This window comes from Tachyglossus aculeatus, chromosome 21, assembly GCF_015852505.1.
Source record: "Tachyglossus aculeatus isolate mTacAcu1 chromosome 21, mTacAcu1.pri, whole genome shotgun sequence".
Taxonomy (NCBI): domain Eukaryota; kingdom Metazoa; phylum Chordata; class Mammalia; order Monotremata; family Tachyglossidae; genus Tachyglossus; species Tachyglossus aculeatus.
This window is the reverse complement of record NC_052086.1, coordinates 57,922,276-57,945,755: the sequence shown is the minus strand read 5'-3', so window position 1 is coordinate 57,945,755 and position 23,480 is coordinate 57,922,276. Positions and strand designations below refer to the sequence as shown.

Below are 23,480 nucleotides of genomic sequence, written 5' to 3'. Positions count from 1 at the left end.
TAAACATATCTATCGACTCTGTTGTTTCCTACTCTCCCAGGCACCTTGTACAGTACTCTGAGCACAGTAAACACTTAAATACCATTGACTGATTGACTGATAAAGGAGGACAGGCATAAAAATAAATTATGGATATGTATGTAAATGCTGAGGGGCTGAGGACACTTAGCTTTCTTCCCAATCTCTTTTCTGAGCAAGTCACTCAAGTCCCAGCAACACATTCCTATCCCTAGGACTTTAAGGACAGCCAATACCTACCCACAAGGAAGCAAAGTGACCTAAGGAGAGAGCCAGTCAGGAAATTAAGAGACCTGGGTTCTATTACTGTCTCAGAGATTAACTTGCTCTAAAGTCCTGGAGGGAGTGATTGCTCCCTCTCTGCTCTTCAGGCTCTGCAAAAGATACTTCAGCTCTCTCGCCACCTACCAGATGGGGAAATTCTCTAGCTTTGGTGCTATAAAATTCTAAGTTTCATTACTTTCAAGCTCTTCCCCACGAAACTCTGAATGTGAAGAGCCATGGCTATTACTCTCCCCCGCTTCCATCCAGATGAACGATCACAAAACATCTTTAGGACCTATGGGGGCCTCATAGCCCCTCCTCGTTTAAACCCAAGTGGGATTCTTCATCCTAATGAATCAACGGGCTGTACTGGAACATACCACCATCTTCAAAGTTATCTCAGCCACAGATAATTTGAATCAGAGACTCAATAATAACAACAATAATAATGCCATTTAATCAATCAATCGTATTTAAGCACTTACAAAGTAGTAAGCACTGGGGTACCCATAAGAGTAGACATAAGGTTATGAGATCGGACACTATCCCTGTCCCACCTGGGCTCACCATCTATCGTGTACCCATTTTATAGCTGAGGAGACTGTGGTTCAGAAAGGTTAAGTAGCTTGCCCGAGGCACATAGGAGGCTACTGGCAGAATTGAGACTTTTTTGTGTGTGGCATTTGTCAACCCCATACTCTGTGCCAGGCACTGTTCTAAGCCCTGGGGTAGATAAAAGCCAATCGGGTTCGACACAGTCCATGTCCCACATGGGGCTCACAGTCTTTATACCCCATTTTGGGGATGAGGTAACTGAGGCACAGAGAAGTTCAGTGACTTGCCCAAGGTCCTACAGCAAAGTGGATTAGAACCGGGATTAGAACCCATGATCTTCTGACTTCTAGTCCCATACTCTTTCCACTAGGCCATGCTGTGCAAAGCTAGGTTTCCTGACTCTCAGTCCTGTGGTCTTTCCACTAGCCCTTGCTGCATTCTATGGAAAATTCTCCATTAAGACAATGTCACCTGTGTAACCACTCTGGCAGAGAGGGGCCAGTGTCAAAGGCCAACCTCACGCTCTGGCCAGGCTTTGTTGGCATCTAAATCTCCCAGGATTTCAGGGGCATGAGGAAACTCAAGATTTTTACGGATCCACCTAGCATAATCAGGAAACCAGACAAAAGCATGGAAATTACAAGAGACAAGTGGTTTAGTGGAAAAACCATGGGATTGGGAGTCAAGAGATCTGGGTTCTGGTCCTAGCTATGCCGCAGGCTTGCTGTGTGATCTTGGGCAAGTCGCTTAACCCCTCTGGGCCTCAGTATCCTCATCTTTAAAATGGGGATAATAGAGCTTGTGGACCAGGGATTGTGTCTGATCTGATAACCTTGTATCTACTCCATGACTGTGCACACAGTAAATGCTTAATAACTGTTAACATTTTTAGTATTACTACCATCGTCATCATCATTCAAATTGGAGAATCAACATGGCCTAGTGGAGAGAGCATGGGCATGGAAGTCAGAGGAACTGGGTTCTAATCCCAGCTCTGCCTCTCACCTGCTGTGTGGCCACTTCTCTGCACCTCAGTTCCCTCATCTGCAAAAGGGGGACTCAATATATGTTCTCCCTACTACTCTGATTGTGAGCCCAATGTGGGGCCTGATTATCTTGGATCTAGCCCAGCATTTACTACAGTGATTGGAAATAATAATTATCATTATTAAAAGTAGTAGCAGTAGTAATAGTAGTATAGGAAAGACTGTTCTGCTGTGTCTCCATCGATAACACAGATTGGAGATTAGAGACAATTATCCAGAAAATTCAAATGAAGAAAAATAATCCACTGATTAGAGAGAGAAATTCATTCATTCATTCATTCAATCGTATTTATTGAGCACTTACTGTGTGCAGAGCTCTGTACTAAGCACTTAGGAAGTACAAGTTGGCAACATATAAAGACGGTCCCTACCCAGCAATGGGCTCACAGTCTAGAAGGGGGAGACAGACAACAAAACAAATATTGGGTATCTGCATGACCCAGACTGAACTGTCCCCTGCTATTTGAATTCAACATATAACCACTCAAATCTCCTTTGCCTGTGAGAATACTGCCTGGTTCTGGTAGAGCTGACTCTGAATTACACCTTTCATGGAAAGAAAAATTCCCCAGAACTAGAAAGAGAAATGCTTTCACTACACCTGCTAAAGCAGTGTTTTACTTTGGCTTTCACTTGCTGCCTGCATTGCTCGCAGCAGACATAGCACCCACCCAGAAGAACTGACAATCAACCGCCCCCTTCTCCCTCCTCCAAGCGAAGCTGGCAAACATCACCTTCCCCACTTCTCCCCTAACAGCTCATTTTTGAGAGGGAGAGAGTGGGAAGCAGAAGGGAAGATATAGAGGAGAGGTAAGGTTGACGCAGGTTTGTCTTACTGCCTGATAATGCAAACTCCTAGAAGACAAGGACTGTGTTACCGTTGGTTTGCTCTCTCTTGACAATAATTGTGATGGTAATCCTAGTATTCGTTAAGCGCTTACTATGGGCCAAGTGCTGGAGTAGACCTGAGCTAATCAGATAGGACACAGTTCCTGCCTGCTCGCAGTCCAAGTAGGAGGGAGAACAAGCATTTCACCCCCACTTTACAGATGAGGGAGCTGGGGCCCAGAGGACTTGCCTAAGGTCACACGGCAGGCAAGTTAAAAAAAATCCTCTTGCAAATGTTTCTGCACAGCCTATCCCTCAATGCGAAACAATGTACAATGCAGATGTATCAGTTGATTGATTCATTAATTATCAATTAGTAACTATTGACGCTGATGCACCACAGACAGGAAAGGTCTATAGCCTGCAGAAGTACAATCCCAACACTTGCACCTGATGGACTGAATTATTTTAGTAACGCACCCTGGGTGATGGTTGGGTATTAGAAACACCCACATCTGAGTCAGAAGATTCTGACCAATGAAGAGCCCTCCCGCTGCTCCCTAAAGGAGTGGCGGAAGGGCTGAGAGGAAGGCCAACTCAGCAAAGGGCTGGGAAGGATCCAGTTCCCAACATGGCCAGGCGGATCTGGGCTTCCCACACCTACATCGCCCAAGCGTTCCTGGGCCAGCTCTCTCCAGCCACCTCTCCCACCTCCCTTGTCCCCCACCAGTGCTCCTCCCCACAATAACAATAATTATGGTATTTGTTAAGCGTTTACTATGTGAAGGGTGCTATACTAAATTCTGGAGTGGATCCAAGCAAATTGGTTTGGACACAGTCCATGTCCCATTTGGGGCTCACAGTCTCAATCCCCATTTTACAGATGAGGCCCAGAAAAGTGAAGTGACTTGTCCAGGGTCACACAGCAGACAAGTGGCAGAACCAGGATTAGAACCCATGACCTTCTGGGTCCTAGGCCCATGCTCTATCCAGTACTCCATAATGCTTCGCCGTCTGACAGAGACACACACCTGCTGTGTAGTCATAGGCAAGACCCTTGGCTTCTCTGTGCCTGTTTCCTCAAATGTAAAATGGGAATTCAATACCTGTTCTCCCACCTGCTTGGGCTGTGAGCCCCAGGGAGAACAGGGACTGAGTCCAACCTGATAGCCTTGTATCTACCCCAGTGCTTTGCATGGCACATAGTAAGCACTTACGAAGTATCATAATTATTACTGCTACAATACAACAGAGTGGTAGACACACTCCCTGCCCACAAGCTTGTAGTCTAGAGGGGGAGACAGACATTAATATAAATAAATTATAGATGTGAATCTAGGTGCTGTGGGGCTGAGGGTGGGGTGAAGTTCAAGTGCTAAAAGGGTAAGGATTCAAGTGCGTTGATGACACAGGAGGGAGAGAGAGTCAGGGAAAAAAGGGCTTAATTGGGGAAGGCCTCTAGGAGAAGATGGAGTCCATTTACAATCACATATCCACAAGCTGGTTTCTTAAAAATCCTGGGTCTGTGGCCCTGGGGTAGTTTGCCAAGCTGTTGTGGAACACTGCCATCACTATCTTTGTCACCCCAATTACAATAGGAAAATCCTACTCAGAAGTGATGCGGTTTGACCTCTTTAGGCTTACAACTGCCTCATCATTAAAAAAGGGATCATTCTTTTGGGTGTCTATAAAGTGCACCCTACTCTTCCAAAGAAGGGGGTCCTAAAACATGGCAGCTCCTTCAGAACACCCTTCACTAAAGGTAATGCTGTGGGCAGACCATTATAGTATATCAGCCACAGAGGTTAATAAAAGCAAAGACAGGATCCACTTCCTCACGGACCTTGCGTTATGAAACAGATACATTATTGACATGGACACCCAGAGCAGAACAGCAGTAAATGGCAGACTGAGCAACTAAACAGAATGCCTACAGTATGGCATTTTTGTCAAATGCTAAAAACAGATAACACCTAACAAGCATATATCACAGTCTCTCCTTGTTCCTATAAAAAGCATCCTCCAATATGCTCTAAGTGCAGTGGAGATTTTGTTTTATTCTGATTATTTCTTCCCACACCCCCAGGAGGCCCGGGGAGGCATTTCCATGACAGAGGGGAAAATTGGGACTAGCATCCAGGGCCCAGTCCTGCATTCCACCATCTCCAGCCCAGTGAGAGTGAAGGACCATGGCCTAGCGGAAAAAGCACAGGGCCTAGTGAGTCAGAAGACCTGTGTTCTAATCCCAGCTCCACCCTGTGTTTGCTGTGTGACCTTGGGCAGGTCAGTTAACTTCTCTGTGCCTCAGTTACTTCATCTGGAAAATGGGGATAAAATGCCTGTTCTTTCTCCCTCTGAAACTGCAAGCCCCAAGTGGGACAGGGACTGTGTCCAATCTGATTATCTTGAATCTACCCCAGGGCTTAGTACAGTATTTGGCATATAATAAGTGCTTAACAAATATGATTATTATATTATACTACTACTAATAATAATAATAACCTGAAAGTCAAAGGAATAATCAACCAAAGGCAATGGATCAGGTTAGATTTTTAAGATTCTGAATCCTCTACTGTCTGGAAGTTACCACCTTGCCCCAATGGTGACCTGATACAACTGGGAAAACCCAATCAATCAATCAATCAATCATGTTTACACTGCGCTTGGGAGAGTACAGTAGGGTTAGCAGACACGATCCCTGCCCTCAGGAGTTTACAATCCAGCAGGGGAGATAGACACTAAAATAAATTGCAAGTAGGGAAAAGTCTGTTCTGAAATTGCATCTGCTAGGCTTCAACTGCATCAATAAAATGGGGATAATGATAGCTCCCCCATTCCCATCTCCTTTGGGTTTTCCGAGAGGACCCCTGAAGAGGTCTGTACTCCTCCAAACAAAGCTGCATAAAGGCATATCAGCAATTCCTGGATACCCTTCACTGAAGGCAACCCACTTTCCTATCCCAGAAGGATAAACTATGCATTAAAACAAAATTCCACTATAGTTCCTGGAAAGTAGCCTTGCCAGTTCCCCTAAAATAATACAGGGCACCCCGAGGACACAGACTCTTGACCTCAACAGAATTCTTCAAGGGAAGGAAGTCCTGTTTATCTGTTTATTTTGTATACGGCAAGTATTGTCATTGCCTCGATTCCAGAAGTCATTTTTTAAAATGTCTGTTCCTGGAATTATCTGAGTGGGGGCTCTCAGCACAAATCAGAAAGGTAAACACAGCACATTTTAAACCTTGGTTATTCCCTTTGCAGATTCTATTACCGTCTTGATCAGTGTGGAACACTAACACACACACAAACACACACCCCCACCTACCTCCCCACCACAACAGCTCTTTTGCGTGCCCTCTACTGGTTCTGCACAACCACACAAACATTCCTATCCTCTGCCCTATTCCCAAGCTTCTACATGATAGATGATGCCTGGGCAAAAGCAAGGAAGTAAACAAAACAAAACAAAAAAAAAAAGCTGTTGTGGGTTTTTCCATCTTTTCCCTTGGCAACTCGCCTTGGAAATGCCATATGCTCTGAGGACCGATCTTAAAGGGGGAATTAAACAAAGTCTCTCCTCCCTAAATTGGAGACGGAGGAGTGGTGGTTCTGTTGTTTCACAATGTCATTGCAATTTTCTCCTTGTTTTCTTGTCTGCTTGCTCTGGGAACAGCATTGTTTACCTGGATTTTGTTTGTTTGTTTGTTTCTGGGAGGAGGGAGAGGTAGTTTGCTCCTTCCTAGGGAAAAATTAGAATAGCCTCCTTATATTGAGGTCTTCTATTTCTCTAACCTCACCCCACCATTGGATGACAGCGTGAACCAGACGGCAAAGCCAGAGCCTGAACAAGAAACTTAGCTCTGTCCCTTTAATTAAACAGAACTTAAAGCCTCAGATTAGCTAATTCTTCTTTGTGGGGACCAATCAACCTCTCCACTTTTATTACTGGATGGCCCAGGTATTGGGCCCAAGTTTACCTGAGCCAGGTTTCTGGCAGCAGCAATTAAGTCAGTATTAAGAGAGAATCCAGCTTTCATAGAATCATTAGTCCTGCCCTGCAGGGAACACCATCTATTTTCAGACGCGGTGACTTAAGACCAGGTCACCGGCAGGTTAGATATAACTGCCATCTCCCTTCCATTGAGAAATTGATCACTTTTGAGAAATTGATCACTTCTGAGAAATTGATCACTTTAGTTCCAAAAGCAGAGAGAAAAGGAAAAGGCAGGCCAGAAAAGGGTGGGTCCCCAACCAACCAATCCTTCTTGGCTTCGTTCCTGGTCATTCCAAGCATGGCTCTGGGAGTCAGAAGGACCTGGGTTCTAATGCCGCCTATGCCACGTGTCTGCTATGTGACCTTGAGCAAGTCACTTCACTGCTCTGTGCCTCAGTTACCTCATCTGCAAAATGGAGGTTGAGATTATTTGCCTGATGTGAGACAAGGACTGTAAACAACCTGAGTAGCTTGTATCTACCCCCGCATTTAGTGCAGTGCCTGGCACATAGTAAGTGCTTAACAAATACCATAAAAAAAGAGAAATTTTAGAAAGTGACCAAGAATCAGCTCCAACCTTTGTTCCTTTTGTCAGGGATTTGCTGAACACCACAACCTTTCTTGCTGAGCCTTCCAGGCATTTTTCTCAAGTGAAAGCCTGACTCACCTTCTCCTTTTCCCCCTCCTCCCCAGGGTGACAGCAACTGAGACCCCAATCTAATGAAGTCCACAGATGGGGGGCCTTTCTGGGAATGGGATAGCCCTAGCTTGAGCAGCAGTCCCCACCTAGAGGCCTCGGCTGTGACAGATGCCAACTGATCTCTCAAGGCCCCCATTTGGGATTCTGGCATTGCGAGTCATCTACCCTCTTTCTGAATAGATTTCTTTCTTCGTCGGGCTGCCATCATATCGCAGGATGGTTTGAGACAGTTTCCTGAATCCTCAGGCTCAAGACCAAAGATTCCTCCAACATCAGGAGGACAGTGAGCCCGTTGTTGGGCAGGGACCGTCTCTATATGTTGCCGATTTGTACTTCCCAAGCGCTTAGAACAGTGCTCTGCACACAGTAAGTGCTCAATAAATACGATTGAATGAATGAATGAATGAATGAATCAGGAGGAATTCATTTTAATCAGAGTTCTGTGCTCTCCTAAGGATGAAGAGGCTGCATCGGGGGGGAAGAAAATCTATGAGCAGCTACTACAGTGTTTCGAGCTAGCAAAACCCAGTCTTCCAGCGGTTACCACCAAATGGGGTCATATCCCTCCATGGGAGGAGATTCTCGTTTTGTTGGCCACTCCCTGTCCCCTCCATTAAGCCTTCATCCTTGTCATCATGTGTTCAGATTTTTATTACGCATCTACATTATGGAAAGCACTGTACTAAACACACAGTATTTGCCAGAACATATTAATCTAGGCTTGTAAATAAGTACAAAATGCTTACCAGCCTACATTCTCCCAGGGAAACACACTGCCAATAAAATGAATGTCATCAGCAGCCTTCCCTACTCACCAAGATTAAATGATTACTCACCCTGAGCAAGCAAGCAAGTGGCTATTTCCAAGGTGTAATACCTTTCCACTACCCCTAGAAGGGAAAGGTCACAATCCCCCTAAAATGAAGGGTAAACCTGGACCTAAAGCTATATTTCTCTCTCTCCCAAGTCCACACACTTAGTCAACCTGTCCCCTAACACCTAAATGCCAACATGGCCTAGCGGAAAAAGAACCGGTGTCCAGGAGTCTGGAGATCAGGGTTCTAATCCTGCCTCCACACCTTGCTTGTAGTATGACGTTGGCAAGTCACAACTTCTCTGAACCAGTTTTTTCATCTGTAAAATGGGGATTCAATACCTGTTTTCTCTCTCTATTAATCTGGGGCCCTCATGTGGGGCAGGGACTGCATCTAACTGGACTGTATGTACTCCAGCACTTAGGATGGTGTTTGGCAAATAGAAACCACTAAACCACTTACTAAAAATCACATCTCCTCCAAGAGTCCTTCCCCAAATAAGTCTTCATTTCCCCTCTCTCTTCTGTGTCACCTAAGCACTTGGACCTGTGACCTTTGGTCATTTGATATTCGCCCCGTCCTCTACCCCACAGCACTTATGTAGGCTTTTACATCTGTACGCTTATGTACAAATCTTTAAAATATATATTATAAACTATTTATTAATACTAATGCCTGTCTTCCTCTCTAGACTATAAGCTTGTTGTGGGGAGGGAATGTGTCTGCCAACTCTCTCCCCAGTGCTTAGTATAACGCTCTGCACATAGTAAACTCTCAATAATTACCATTGATTGATTGACTGATTGATAGTCATAATTTATTTTAAAGCCCGTCTCTCCTTCTGGACTGTAACCTCCTTGTAGGCAGAGAATGTGTCTACCAACTCTGTTACATTGTACTCTCCTAAGCACTTAATGCAGTGTAGTACAATGTACAGCACACAATAGAATGCTCAAGAAAAACCAGTGATTGATAGATTGGCTTAACAAATACCAAAGTTATTATTACTAGAAGGAGAGAAGGTGGAAAGAGTCCTTTGGGGAAGCTGAATTTGAAGACTAAGCTAATTCTATAGACTTTCAGTTTACAGTCCTCTAGACTGCAAACTCATTGTGGGCAGGGAATATGTGTGTTACATAGTTATGTTGTACTCTCCAAAGAGCTTAGTGCAGTGCTCTGGACACAGTAAGCACTCAATAAATATGACTGACTGACTAATCACCCAAAAACTGAGCCCTAGAGAACTGCTCCTTACCCGACTTGTTTCCCTCTGCCATTCCCAAATTTTTTTATTGAGGTGGGCTCCTTTAACTAGATCCCCATTTTTCTGCAGGGTTCTCTCAACCTAATAGAGCCTATAATCTTGTCTATTGACAAAGCCCTGCATAGTGGGATTTAGAGGTGCAGAGAGAGTAGTTTACAGAAGGAGATAAGAGAGAGAGGGCTGGAGATTTTCTCACAGATTCAGACTCCTCCTAGCAATAACCTTGCCATTTTCAAGGACTTTTTTGTAGACTTGGCCTTCAGCTTCTAAAGACTCTCCATAGCAACTTCCTCTCTCCAGACACTGTCACTCAGTGGGAACAACCACAGGGGAAGCTTCTCCCCTCACTCCCCTCCCCAACGGTTACCCCACCGTCCTCAGATTTTTGCCGATTCACCCAGCGAGAGAACTCCAAATGCATTTACAATCCGGAGGGCAGCCAAGGAAGGGCCTGATAAAAGTGGATTCAACATTGTAAAGATGCAGCCCTCAGCAAATTTCCATTCAATTTCAAGGTCTGGGGGATGTTTGGCCCTTTCCCTACCAGGTGGACTGTGCTCCCTCATGTCTAAAATAATTAGGGAAGGTTTACATAATTGATTAAATTTAACTCCCATTTAGACTAATTTAGTTCCATACAATAGGACCAAATCAGATTTTTCATCCGAACCACAATCACCCAGGAGCAGACTCCAGCCAACACATTCTCCCCCCTCCCGCTCCAACCTTTCCTCTCATCATTACTCCCAACTTCTTTGCCTCTCACATCTCCCAAGCCAGTAAGTCTGCTGGAAAATACCAGGTACTGTCCAGAGGAGACAAAAACTCTACCACCCTACCTTTGAAACTTGCCTTCCCCGCTACTTTCCAGGGATAGGCAGCAAGGGTCTGTAAAGCAACTGCTCTGTCTTTGGGTTTGAACTGTGGCCACTGCCGAGAAACCATGACAGAGAAGGTCTAGCAGGCTAGCAGAATGGGTCTTACGGGTCTGGAAAATGTACATTATTCAGGCCCAGCCTTCAAAGTCGACCGCCATCCACCCCAGCTTCCCCACTGGCATTTCCTCTCCCATCCCGAAGTCCAACTGTGCATCCTCAGAGGTGGCCAGACTCATCGTCTCCATGGAGACAGAACCCATTTGAAGCACCCCATCCCACAGATGGAATTAGTGGTACTGCATATCAGTGTAAGTTCACCCCCACTTCCTTAGCTGGGGAAGTACAAGGAGAGGATGTCGGATATATTACTCACCCTCTCTGGAAGGTGAATCACTTTAGGACTACCTTAAGCTCCAGACCAAAATGAAAACTCACTGATTTGTTGGGCTCTCCTCACTCTGAAATGGAGTGCCTGTAGTCTGGAATGGCCTCCCTCCATTCCACACTGGGTCCTCTAAACACTGTCTGTATCTGTGAAACTGCCCCAGCTAAACCAGTGTCATTCTCCCATGTCCCACTCCACTACCAGGAAGATGTGAAAAGAAAGAAAAGGAAGTTTTAAGTCTGGAAAAGAATGTATTCTCCACTCCCTGGTTTTATTCTGGGCCAACTCCCATGTGGCAGATGAAATGGAGGCTGACGAGGTAAACAAGGAATGAGGTTATAAGTTCCAGTAAAGGCAGAAATAAATTTCACCACCAGCCAACGTGGACCAGGCGGGGAGAGAAGGGCAGGCATGGAAGAGGGATGCCTGATACCCCAGCAGGAGCCCACCCCAAAACTAAATTAAAAACATGCAAAACTTCCCACTCTCTGTGGCTAATTTGATTACTGTGAAAAAGTTCTGCGTGGCTGGGGATAGGCCTACAAAAGAAAACAAAAAGACAAAAAACCCTCTAAAATGTGACACATGGAAACATGGCCAACCACAAGGACACAGGGGAGAGAGAAGGAAGTGGTATTCTCATCAAAATCAGGAGGAGGAAATGAACTGCAGGCTTGTGTGCATAAATGTATACGGCCAATGCGAATTCTGTGGAGTCCGCCATACTCAGCCTCTTTACATCAAAATAACTCATCTGGATACAATATATTAGACACCTCAAGTTTACCCTCATTGGGCACCTGGAGACCTTTCCCTGTCATACGTCTATCTTAGCTAATGCGTGCGCCTGCGATTTTTCTATGACATCAGTCAGCAAAAATTATGAGATTAACTTCTTCAGAACCTCCAGTTTCCATGGATTCCTGGCCCCTCTTTTTTCCTCTAGAGACTGTCCGAGCTACAGTAGTGTAGCAGAGGGAAGAGAAAGAATTTGCAGGAGTTGGCACAAAGCAAACCCTTAGTCTGTCTCCACCTGCAAGGAGAGGAAGAGGTGAGGTCCCTAGAGGACTCAGGCTTCCCCTACCCCAGCCCCCTCCCACCTCCCCAGAAGACAATGGAGCAGATATCCTGTTCTATTTACCCGACATTTGTCTCCACCTCCCCCTCACACCTAAGCCTATAGAAGGGATCCATCCACTACTATTCACTCCCTGCAACCAGTGGCCTTGGGAAACAGGGTGAGGCCAGTGTGAGGGGGAGTGTAACCTAGCTAGCTGAAGGGGTCTGAGGAAAGGAGGGAGGGAGAAAAACAAAATGCATTCCTATCTCATGGCCCTCCCCTCCCTTCTCCACCTCCTCGCTCCTGGAAGATTCCTTCTGCTCATTAAAACCCACTTGATTATGTACATGCAAACATGCACCCCCTAAAAAACATAGTCAAGGTGACCAGGGTGGCAAAATTCAGTGTTGGTGACCTTGGGGTGAGCAAAATCAGGATCAGCTGGATTAAAGGGGAGTGGGGAGGAGGGTGGGGGGCGCATCTTTACTAGCCCTCTTACCCCCTAAACATTTGGTGAGAGATGGGTCTGGGCAGACTGAGGAGCTCAGATCCTCAGCAGGGCTCCGGAATGACCCAAAATAGAAGGCATTGCAGGGGTTATTTTCTTGTAGAAAGGGCAGGGTTTGCTAGGACTATTTGAGTCAGGGAGGCGGGAGGACTGGGTTTGGATCTTTCCAGTGCCAGGCCCACAAGCACCCAGTCTGGGATTCAGGGCACGGTGGTCTCTGGGGACTCCGAACTCCATGGGAGACCCCGGAGTCACCAACGGGGTGGTGTGCCTGCCCCTGGGGCTGGGATGTGCCCTGGGTTTGCTTGGCTCCCCGCCTGCCCGGCCCAGAGCCCAGGACGGTGGCACCATCCTGCCACTCCGAGGGCCACTGAGCACCCCATTTCCCTCCATGGGTCCCCATTTCACGCAAGCCCGACCCTGGCCCGGGGCTGGGGCAGGTCCTTCGTCCATCTGGGCCCTCTCTTCTCAATAACCCCCTGGATTTTCCTGCAACAGGGAGAATCCCTGACCAAGGTTTCTCCAAGCAGAGAGGTCGCAGCTGGGGGTAACCGGAGAGAGCAGGGAGTGGGGTGTAAAGGGGAAGAGAGGAAGCTCATGATAATACCACAATACCCAGACCCAGGCGGACACCGGAGAGGTAGCGGTGGGCTCGGAGCCCGGCTCCTCGAGGGATGGAAATTGTGCTCCTGCGGCATTCCCTCCTCGATTCCACGAAGTGACCCCCCTCTCTCGCCCCCCTCCTCCTCCACATCCCCCTCCCCACCCGGGCCCCCCTCTCAGAACCCCTCTGCCCTGCTCAAAAGCCCCCGGGGAAACTTCCCCAAAAGTTGTGTGTCTAGAAGCAGAGGGACAGGGGAACACAGCCGGCCCGGGGAATAGGGAAGGGGTCGAGACGGACTCCCACCCGTGGGGGAAATCCTGGTTGGCTCCATAAACACCCTCCCTGCCTTCCTGCCTAGACCCCGGCCGGCTTTCCAACAAGTTGTACCGGGGGGGGGGGGGGGGGGGGCAGTTAAAGCCATAAAATTCGACTTGAAATAACACGATATCTGCTTGCCCTCTGGAGACGTTGGTTGAAGCTTCTGGATTGTCTAGACCGGGTCCCTGCCGGGTGGCCATCCCGTCCCCGCAATCAGAACCCCGCACCAGCGCCCTGCACCCAGTGGAGACCCGCATCCAGTGACCCATACCCAGTAATAATAATAATAATAATGGCATTTATTAAGCGCTTACTATGTGCAAAGCACTGTTCTAAGCGCTGGGGAGGTTACAAGGTGATCAGGGTGTCCCACGGGGGGCTCACAGTCTTAATCCTCATTGTACAGATGAGGTAACTGAGGCGCAGAGAAGTGAAGTGACTTGCCCAAAGTCACCCAGCTGACAATTGGCGGAGCCGGGATTTGAACCCATGGCCTCTGACTCCAAAGCCCGCGCTCTTTCCACTGAGCCACGCTGCTTCTCTGCGAGTACCCCGCTCCCAGGGCCCCGCTCCAGACCTCTGCATCCAGAGCCCCGCTCCCCGCATCCAGAGCTCCGCATCCAGAGCCCCGCACTTCGTGCCCCGCATCCAGAGCCCCACACTCGGTCCCCCGCACCCCGCGTCCCGCATCCAGAGATCCGTACCCAACGTCCCGCATCCAGAGTCCCGCGCCCAGTATCCCGCACCCCGCTCCCCGCATCCAGAGCCCCACGCCCAGTACCCCGCAGGCAGCGCCCCGCAGGCATCTCCCCGCAGGCAGCCTGCGGGATTATTACTCTATTTATTTATTTATTTATTTATTTATTTTACTTGTACATATCTATTCTATTTATTTTATTTTGTTAGTATGTTTGGTTTTGTTCTCTGTCTCCCCCTTTTAGACTGTGAGCCCACTGTTGGGTAGGGACTGTCTCTATATGTTGCCAACTTGGACTTCCCAAGCGCTTAGTCCAGTGCTCTGCACACAGTAAGCGCTCAATAAATATGATTGATTGATTGATTGATAGATTGATTGATCTCCCCTCCTCTCCCTGCCTGCGGAGCCGCCGATCCCTCCGGGAGCGGAGGCAGGGGGTGAGCTGTAAAGGGGGTCGTGGGTTGTCCTCGTCTCTGATGAGCGCTTTTTCTCCCTTCTTCCTCCCCCTTCTCCCCTCGGCCTTTCCCGACCCCGAACTCCAAGACTGTGAGCCCCATGTGGGACAATCTGATCACCTTGTTTCCCCCCCAAGGCGCTTAGAACAGTGCTTCGCACATAGTAAGCGCTTAACAAATGCCATTATTATTATTATTGTTGTCATTATTAACCGCACCCCTAAACCCGCGACCGCCACATGCTCTTAACCAAAATCCCTCGGGACGAGGACGGAGGCAGGAGAATAAACCCGGGGCGAGCCCGAAGGGAAAACTGCCCGGGAGGAGGCGGACAAGACCGGACCGGACAGGACCGGACAGGACCGAACAGGACAGGATAGGACAGGACAGGACCGGTCAGGACCGGACAGGACAGGATAGGTCCGGACAGGACAGGACAGGACAGGAGAAGTGACCAAACAAGATTCACTTCTGAGAAAATAAGGGAGACGGACCACTGCTCTCCTCATCTCCTGAAACCCTTCTGAGATCCCACCTCCACCAGGAGGTTTTCCCGGTCTTTTTTCTCAGCACTTTGGATCCTCTTTTTATAATGGTATTTATTAAGCGCTTACTATGTGCAAAGCACTGTTCTAAGCGCTGATATTAGCACTTTCGCTCTCCCTCCTTGCAGTCGCTCTTTTTGTACTCGTCGATTTCCACGCGCTACAATTTGGGCACTTCTTCCTCCTATTTGTAAATGATTTTATGTCTGTCTCCCTCCCTGGATTGTAAATTCCTTGGGAACGGGATTCCTATCTTCTTCTTCTACTGTACTCTCCCAAACGCTTAGTGCAGTGCTCCGCGCCCACTAAATACGAGTGACTGATTGCAAAGACACAAAGCTGTCGACCCGCCCTCTCCGGCCCTATTCTCTGAACCAGATTTCGAATCGATCATTCCAAAGCAAGCAAAACAACCCTCCCTCTTCCCGGCGCTTCTCCCCCTCTTCCCAACACCCTCCTTCCCCCCCTCCCCCAAAAATCCCTTTTCTTCTGAAGTCCTAGGGATGGAGCCTGGGTGGGTCAAGCCACAACGGTGAAGGCGGCGGCAGGGGGGAGGTGGAGAAGAGGGAAAGGGGTGTTTGCCCATGTGCTTGATTTTATTGCTTTTTCATTTTACACCTCTTGTTTTAGCACCTGGAAAATTGGCACAGCCACCTCCCCTCCAGCCCATAAATCTTCCCCTCGATACGGGCCGTTTCCTTTTTTTTTTTTTTTTTGCAAATGTTGGCAATCAGGTTTGCAAATTTCAAAATCATTCACTGTGAGCCTGTAAGGACGATGCGGCTCGATCGTGGTACCAAGAAATTCAGCTTCCCTCCTCCTCATGCATAGCGGCAATCCCTCACCCGCACGCCTTACACTCTACCCCATCCCTCCGGGAAAAATCCAAATAATACTAATAATAATGGTGGTATTTGTTAAGCGCTTACTATGTGCCGAGCACTGTTCTAAACACGGGGGTGGATACAAGGTAATCAGGTTGTCCTACTTGGGGCTCACAGTCTTCACCCGCGTTTCACAGATGAGGGGAACTGAGGCCCAGAGAAGTCAAGTGACTTACCCAAGGTCACTCGGCTGATCAGTGGCGGGGCCGGGACTAGAATCCTCGACCTCCGAGTCCCAAGCCCGGGCTCTTTCCACTAAACCTCTCAAAGAAAACTGACCGCCAAGGCCCCGCGATCTCGTCGCAACTTTAAGGACGGAATCTGCACCGGAGATGAGCCGGAAAATCCCAGCGAGTTTTTAACACCCCCTTCTTTCGCCCCCGCCGACCCGGCGAAACCTGCAAGCTCGGTTCGGCCTACGGTTCCGATTTAACCGGAGGCAAGCGAAGCGTTCGGGTTGCACTCGTGAAGGAGGAGAAAGAGAAAAGCACGGGAAAAGACTGCTCTATTCGATCCGTAGCCCCTGCCGCATAAATTCTACCCAGCAGACGATAAGGTGTGTATATACTTCTGGTTTCCAGCGGCAGTTTATTAGAGAGAGAGAGACAGACCGGCCCCCAGGAGAGGCAGATTTTCCTGAAAGGGGGAATTTTAGAAAATCAGGGGCACCGGTTTCTAAAAATCCAATCCTTCCTCGCACGAGGTCCCTGGGGCCAGGGGTGCAGCGGGCACTAGGAAACACAGCCCGGGAGAGGAGAACGACCCGGCGACAAGAGGCCATCCTAGCCCGGCTGGATTATCCGAGCCGGGCCGGGCCATCCAGTCCTTCTTCCCCTAGAGGAGCCCAGGCGCTGCAGGAACCAGGATTTAGTCTTGATCCCAATCCTGGTCAATCCCCTTCTCTAAGGGCGGACCCCATAGTGGACCCACAAACTTTCCGGCCCGGCCCCGCGGGAAAAACTGGGGCAGCGAAGGTCAAGGGCGGACAACGCCATGGCCCCGAATCCCACCCCGCCCCAGAGCAGGGGCCTCGATCCCGTTGGGGGTCTCACACCCACACAGTCACACTCATAGTAAAGCACACACACAATCACTCACACATCACACACCTACAATCGCACCCTCGCTCGCAGCCCGGTCCCCGGCCGCCGGTGCCCCCCGCGTCTGTCTCTCTGTGTGTCCCTCTCTTGGAGCCGGGGGGGGAGAGGGATTCCAGTTGCGGGTGATGGGAGGTCCCAGGAGTCCTGTTCCCAGCCGGAGAGCCTCTGAGCTCCCAACTCCAGCAGCCAGGACCGACCCGGCGAGGCAGGGAGGCGCCCTCTCCTCCCCGACACACACACACACACATCCCTCATCCTCAAACTCCCACAGTCCCCGGGATCTGCGTCTCCCCAAAACTCCAGGAAGGGAAGAGGAATGCGCTTTCATCCCTATAAGGGAGGCTGGGAGGCCCGTCCTGAACGAGGCTGGGAGAGGAGGCTGAGGTCGGAGGCCGGACTGGCCCGGGGCTCCGAGGGAAGGACGGGGAAAGGGAAAAAGGGGCCGAAAGCAGCCGTCGGTGTGCAGACCCTCCTTGCACCCCCCATCTTGGTGGCGGTGACCTCTTCTTTCCTCCGGCAAAAAGAGTTTCTCGAGCCCCGGGGGAATCGGGGCGGGAGTGGCGTCCCCCTGTCCCGGGTCGCTCGGCTGTAAAATGGGGAGGGGGGGGGGGGGATGAAGACTATGAGCCCCACGTGGGACAACCTGGTGACCTTGTATTCATTCATTCAATCGTACTTGTGGGGCGCTTACTGTGTGCACGGCACTGTACTAAGCGCTTGGGAAGTACAAATCGGCAGCAGATAGGGAGAGGAATGACTGCTTAGTACAAGTAAGCTGTACACGGTAAGTGCTCAATAACTGTGAGCAGTGGGACAACCTGATCACCTTGTAACCTCCCCAGCGCTTAGAACAGTGCTTTGCACATCGCAAGCGCTTAGTAAATGCCATCACTGTTGTTGCTGTTGTTAGATAGAGACGGTCCCGGCCCAACAATGGGCTCGCATCGACCCCCGGCGCTCAGTTCGGTGCTCGGCACCTAGAAAGCGCTTGACAAACGTTAGGACGCCAGGGATGAGGATGACGACCGCAGGGCCTTACCCGGGTGCGAATGCAGATTGATCCCGGCGGACAGGTACTTGGTTGGGGGCAGGGGGGCGGGCAGCCCCGCGGCCAGGGGGCCGGAGGAGGGCGGCAGGCGGCCGGCGGCCGTGGCGGCTCCGGCCCGGTGGCCGTCCATGCCGGCCAGGCCGGACAGCAGCGGAGGGGGGATATGGACAGACCGAGGAGGGCCAAAGTCTCGGCCATCCATCATCCGAGAGCCAGCTTCCCGGCTGCCGCGGGGGTCTCTCCGCCCACCCCCGGATCAGAGGGGTTTAAAGCCCAAGCCGCGGGAGAGTCTCATGGTCTTCGGCCGGCGGAGCGTCCGCGGAGGGCATCTCCTCTGCCTGCGGCGGGAAGAGAGCAGACAGAGACGCCGGATTAGAACTCAGCCTCCGAGCAGGCAGAAATCGCACGCCCCGATTCAACCATTCGATCGTACTGATTGAGCGCTTACTGTGTTGCGGGCCGCTGGACTGAGCGCTTGGGAAGTACAGATCGGTTACATGGAGAGACGGGCCCTACCCAACAACGGAGCCGAGGGAAAAGCCCCTGGAAACACCCTCTCCTCCTCCCCGGGGTCTCCTTCAATCAATCAATCAATCAATCGTATTGATTGAGCGCTTACTGTGTGCGGGGCGCTGGACTGACCGCTTGGGAAGTACAGATCGGCCACATGGAGAGACGGGCCCTACCCAACAACGGAGCCGAGGGAAAAGCCCGTGGAAACATCCTCTCCTCATCCCCGGGGTCTCCCTCAATCAATCAATCAATCAATCAATCGTATTGATTGAGCGCTTACTGTGTGCGGGGCGCTGGACTGAGCGCTTGGGAAGTAGAGATCGGCCACATGGAGAGACGGGCCCTACCCAACAACGGAGCCGAGGGAAAAGCCCGTGGAAACACCCTCTCCTCATCCCCGGGGTCTCCCTCAATCAGTCAATCAATCAATCGAATTTATTGAGCGCTTACTGTGTGCGGAGCACTGTACTAAGCGCTTGGGAAGTACAAGTTGGCAACCTATAGAGACAGTCCCTACCCAACAGTGGGCTCCCTCGGCCTCCGACTCTGGAAAGTCGACAAGGAAAATAAATCAAATAAAAACGAGACTGCGATTTAACTTAAAAAAAATATTCCCATCTCCACCCGGCTTTACTCTAAAATAAGAACAGCGGTGGTTGGGAGGCAGTCGGCCGGTCCTGTAAACCGGAGGAATTTTCCCTTCTCCCCTTTAATCAAGCTTTCCAATCTTGTTCCTTCTTCCCCTTTTCTCCAGAAATTCCTTCCCGGGATGAGGCGCCTCGCTTGGCTGCGCCTGAGCCCCGATCCACCCCGCCGAAATGTATTTTATTCCGCAGTGTCACATGTTTGGGATTTTAAAACTTCGAAACTACTTCCAGGGATCAAAATGTCTCACTAAACATTTGCTTATTATCTGATCCGTAAAGTTTAATATTTAACCTTTCTGTAGCCCTCCAGAACTCATAAATTCGCAGCCTTCCATACCCTTTTCCCTCCTCATTTTACTTTAATTCGCTTTACTGAAGCCCACTTAAAAATGGCTGTTTTTCGGTAAAAGTTGATTTATTACTGAAGACGCGGCTCCTTTCCCCTCTACTGTGACTGCGATTTGCTTAGATTCTAGAGGATTCGCGACTCGGATTGTTGTTTCTTTTGTTTTGTTTTGTTGTTTTATTTGGGGTTTGTTTTTTTTTTTTTTTTGCTCAGAAATTAAAACCACGAGTTGGTTTCATTTTCAACAGAATTCGCAAGGAAATTCCGCAGCTGGTTGGTTCGCAGATCGCTAGTACTGGAGTGGGGGTAAACGATAAAGGTTCAATTGTGTCCATCGTAAAAGATAGAAGCAAAAATGAATCCTTCCCACCGCTAACCCAGTGTGTTCGGAGATGGAAACCTCTTCCCCAGTGTTTGGTAAATATCCCTGTAGTTCCAGTTTAAAGCTGTTTGTTTAAAAGATTTGTCATTTGCTGATTTCCTGGGGGAAGAGAGACTATCAGACTCAACATTTTTCTCTCCCATTAGATGGAAGAGACGTGACTGATTAAAAACCACAAGGATTCCTTAAACTTCTTCACCAAAAAAAGCACCTCCAGCTATCTCTCTCTCTCAGCACCCCCCCCCACCCCACAACACGCACACACAAACCTCAATAACAAAAAATCCCTCAGAAGCTTGAACGTTTCATATTAGGTGGGTAGCTCTCAAACATCCAGTCTAGTTTGTCCTATCTCACGAGTAAGTGCTCGCAAATTACTTGGATGTGTTTGCCGAATTCGCCTTCCCTTTTGAGTTGCACATAATTTAAGATTAAAATATCCCGGACCAAAAATATCTATCCTCTAGCCCTTTACCACTGATCTTTTACCAACTTTGTTAATGGTTTCTTATTTTAACCTGGTTTTAGTTACCAGGGAGCCCACCCATTCCCACCCCACTTCCATTCTCTGGTTACCAGATGAAACATTTACTTTTTAAAATCTAAAATCGCAACATCCTTGGATACATGTTTTCCATCTTAAGCATAGCGTGGTGATGCGCTTCACATGACTAAAAAAATGCATTTTTAAAAAAACCTCTGTATTTCAAAACATGCAGAGGGCAAAAAATGAAGAAGTTGAGACCTCATTCTGGCTTTTTGGAGGGGCTGATTTTCCATCTACGTTGCTGCGCTTAGTACTCCCTACTTTTAGTCTTCCTTAAATGCAGTTAAAATGGCTGAATTCCGGCTTTTAATTAAAAACAGCCTGTAATCATAAAATGTCTCTCCTTCTCCCCACCTTCTCTCGTAGGCTGCAGCAGGAATGGAGAGGGATCGTTTCTAAAGAACTTAATCTTATTTTCCGGGAATCTGAAGGCGGGAAGAGGAGGTCTTGGAGGGGACTAGATGGGAAATTGGGGGGAAGAGGGGGCGACGAGGGACAGAGAAGCCCATCTCGGTCTAAATCCCCCGAAAAGGTTCCATGAATAGCCCAGGAATCTAGCTAGGATAGAGGGGCTAACTTGGGGAGAAAGGAAGAGACGGCGAGAAGAGGAGATTTGATCCTCCAAGAGAGGGGGGAAAAAAGCACAGTCAACTAGCGAACTTAGCAAAAAATACAGACTAAAACCCTACCTGGTGGAGCGGACCGTCCGCTTCCCTTCTAACAATCTCGCTTCTTCGCCATCCTGTCGCTTTGCCCTCGTAGTTACCTCCCTCTCAGGAATTAGATCCAACTCAGACTTTTTGCCCGCCTTTCCTTTTTTTGGTATCAAAACGTCCTTTAGTCCGTCCGTTCGGCTCACCAACTCCTCCACCCCGGAGCGAACAGGCGCCCGATCCCGGCTCGCTCTGCTTTCCTGGAAAATCCAGTTTTCCTCCTCCGAAGGTCCCCGCTTTTTAATAAAATCCAGGTAGCGCCGGTTTAAAGAATCCCAAATCTCCATATACAGCCCGGGATTGGAAAAGGTACATTACACAACCCCCCTTTCAAGTTCCTCTCTCTGGATCTAAAAAAAAGGGGGGGGAGGGGGAGGGGGAGGGGAGGGGGGGAGAAACAACTCTTTAGCAATGAAACAAGCATTGTTCCTCCGCTCCCTCCTCCTCCTGGACTGGCCAGCCAGGGCCTCATAGTAAATCTCCCATTGGTTTACCAGTCTGCCATTCACGCTCATGTAAACACTTTGGCCCTCAGCCATTCCTATAAAACCAATTATGGACCAAGGGGCTCGAGCCGTTTCGAGGCTCCCCTCGCCAGAGCTGAATGATCAAAACCGGTGGTGAGAATTTTTCGCGGCCGTTTCCAGGCAGCCCTCCCCACTCCGGTTACCCTCCCCCCCACCCCACCACCACCACCCCCCGCCTCCCTGCCCGCCCTCTCTTCCCCCCGATTCTCTCTCTCCGTCTAGGCTGACTGATCAAAATAGTAGGAGATGCTTGTAGCTGCAATTCAGTTCTTTTCATTCCGCTGTTTAGTGGAAACGCTGTCAACTCCCCCGATTGCTGGGAACCCGCCCGCAGAAGGTGATTCCGTGGGGTTTGCAGACTAAGGGAGGGCGGGAAGGGCGGCGGGAAGGGAGAGAAAGCTGTGTGACCGTCTGCTCCCCCGCACTCCCTTCTCTGAGTCTCTCCCCTGTCCTCCCCTCTATCTCGTTCTCTCCCTCCCTAAAACCCCTAAAATGTAGGTAACCACAGGGGATAAATGTGGGACTTTTCTTTTCGCAACGGCGATTCGGTCCCTCTTCCCGAATCCTGGAAGGAGGACAAGAATGAAGGGAAAGGGGCATCGCCGCTTTCTCTGTCCTGCTTCCTCCTTGAAACTCAGTGTCAGATCTTCAGTGATTAATATTTTGGGGAGGCCTCAGCGGCCGGGTGAGTGTCTGTCTAATCTTCTAAAAGGGGTCCCTATAGAAACGGGAAAGGGTGGGGGTGGGAGTGAGAAGAGCTTCCCTCAGTTAAAACAATCCCGGACTAAGAGTAAAGAATCCTAAAACAGATTACCCTAATACACACACACACACACACACACACACACACACACACACACACACACACACACCCCACCCCCAGAAAAAAAAATCGGAGAGGAAAACAGGATTTAAAACGGTTGAGCTAGAACAGAATTCCACGTCGACACGGGCATTTCATTCCACATGCATTTCTCTGCGGAAACTTAGGAAACCTTTCAACCTCCAATATTAAAAACTCTTGGGTGGCTTGCTTTATTTCCCCTCCATCCGCCTATAGCCCCTCACAGCTCCTCCAACCCCTTCTCCCAACTCCAAAGAGAGGAGGGGGGCTGGTGAATTAAGTGGGAGAAAAAAAATCTGTTTAGCTAGGAGGAAGCCAGAGCCAAGCCCGAAAACTGCTTTGCTAGCCACTCCCGAATGGAGGGAGGGAGGAAAGAGAGGGAAAAAAAAAATAAGATCCGAAAGCCAAATTCCCCAGACTTTGTACTTTCCATACTGCCCTTTCAGCATAATTTCTCTCACGCTTGCTCTCGCCTGCCTGGGGAAGAGAAGAATATACAGATTTCGTCGGAAGGGAGAGAGCCAAGGGCCTCCAGAGGAAAAACACATTGTCACCCTGCCACCCCTCTGTCCCCGACCTGGATGGAGCCCGAGTCCACCTGAACTTTCGGGGCTCCAGTGTCCTTTGGGAAGCTGGCCAGCTCTGCTGGGGTTTTTTAAGGGGCTTCCATGGGCTGGGGGCCAGCGGCTATGTTTTATTTTTAAGAGAAAAAAAGGGAGGAAACGACAACGATGTGTGTGTGTGTGTGATTACATTGAACTTAATGACTATCTTGGGGTTATGAGTTTTCTTTTTTTAATTATTAAAGAGAAAGCTGGTGCGTGTATTGGGGTGGGGGTGGGGGGAAACAACACGACAAATCAGTTCAGTTTGTGTTCCCGGACTGGAAAGGAACCGTTGTGATTTGTTTTTAATTAAAACAAGAAAATCTTCTGTTGTTTGCCAATCCGTTTAACTTTCGGATTTCGATTCGACCGATTTATCCTATTAAA

The 23,480-nt window shown here is 49.1% G+C and overlaps 1 protein-coding gene across 4 annotated transcripts in view; it reads right to left on the bottom strand.

Moving 5' to 3' along the window:
• Positions 1-21,445, bottom strand: part of TNRC18 (trinucleotide repeat containing 18) — a 111,518-nt gene extending 90,073 nt beyond the window's left edge. For all 4 annotated transcript variants that reach the window (XM_038763917.1, XM_038763918.1, XM_038763919.1 and 1 more), the window contains exons 1-2: positions 21,094-21,445; positions 17,961-18,307 (exon numbers count right to left, since the gene is read on the bottom strand). In XM_038763917.1, the coding sequence (XP_038619845.1) occupies positions 17,961-18,174 (214 nt within the window). In that variant the 5' untranslated portion in view covers positions 18,175-18,307; positions 21,094-21,445. The remainder of the gene's footprint in view (positions 1-17,960; positions 18,308-21,093) is intronic.
• Positions 21,446-23,480: the final 2,035 nt, after the last annotated feature.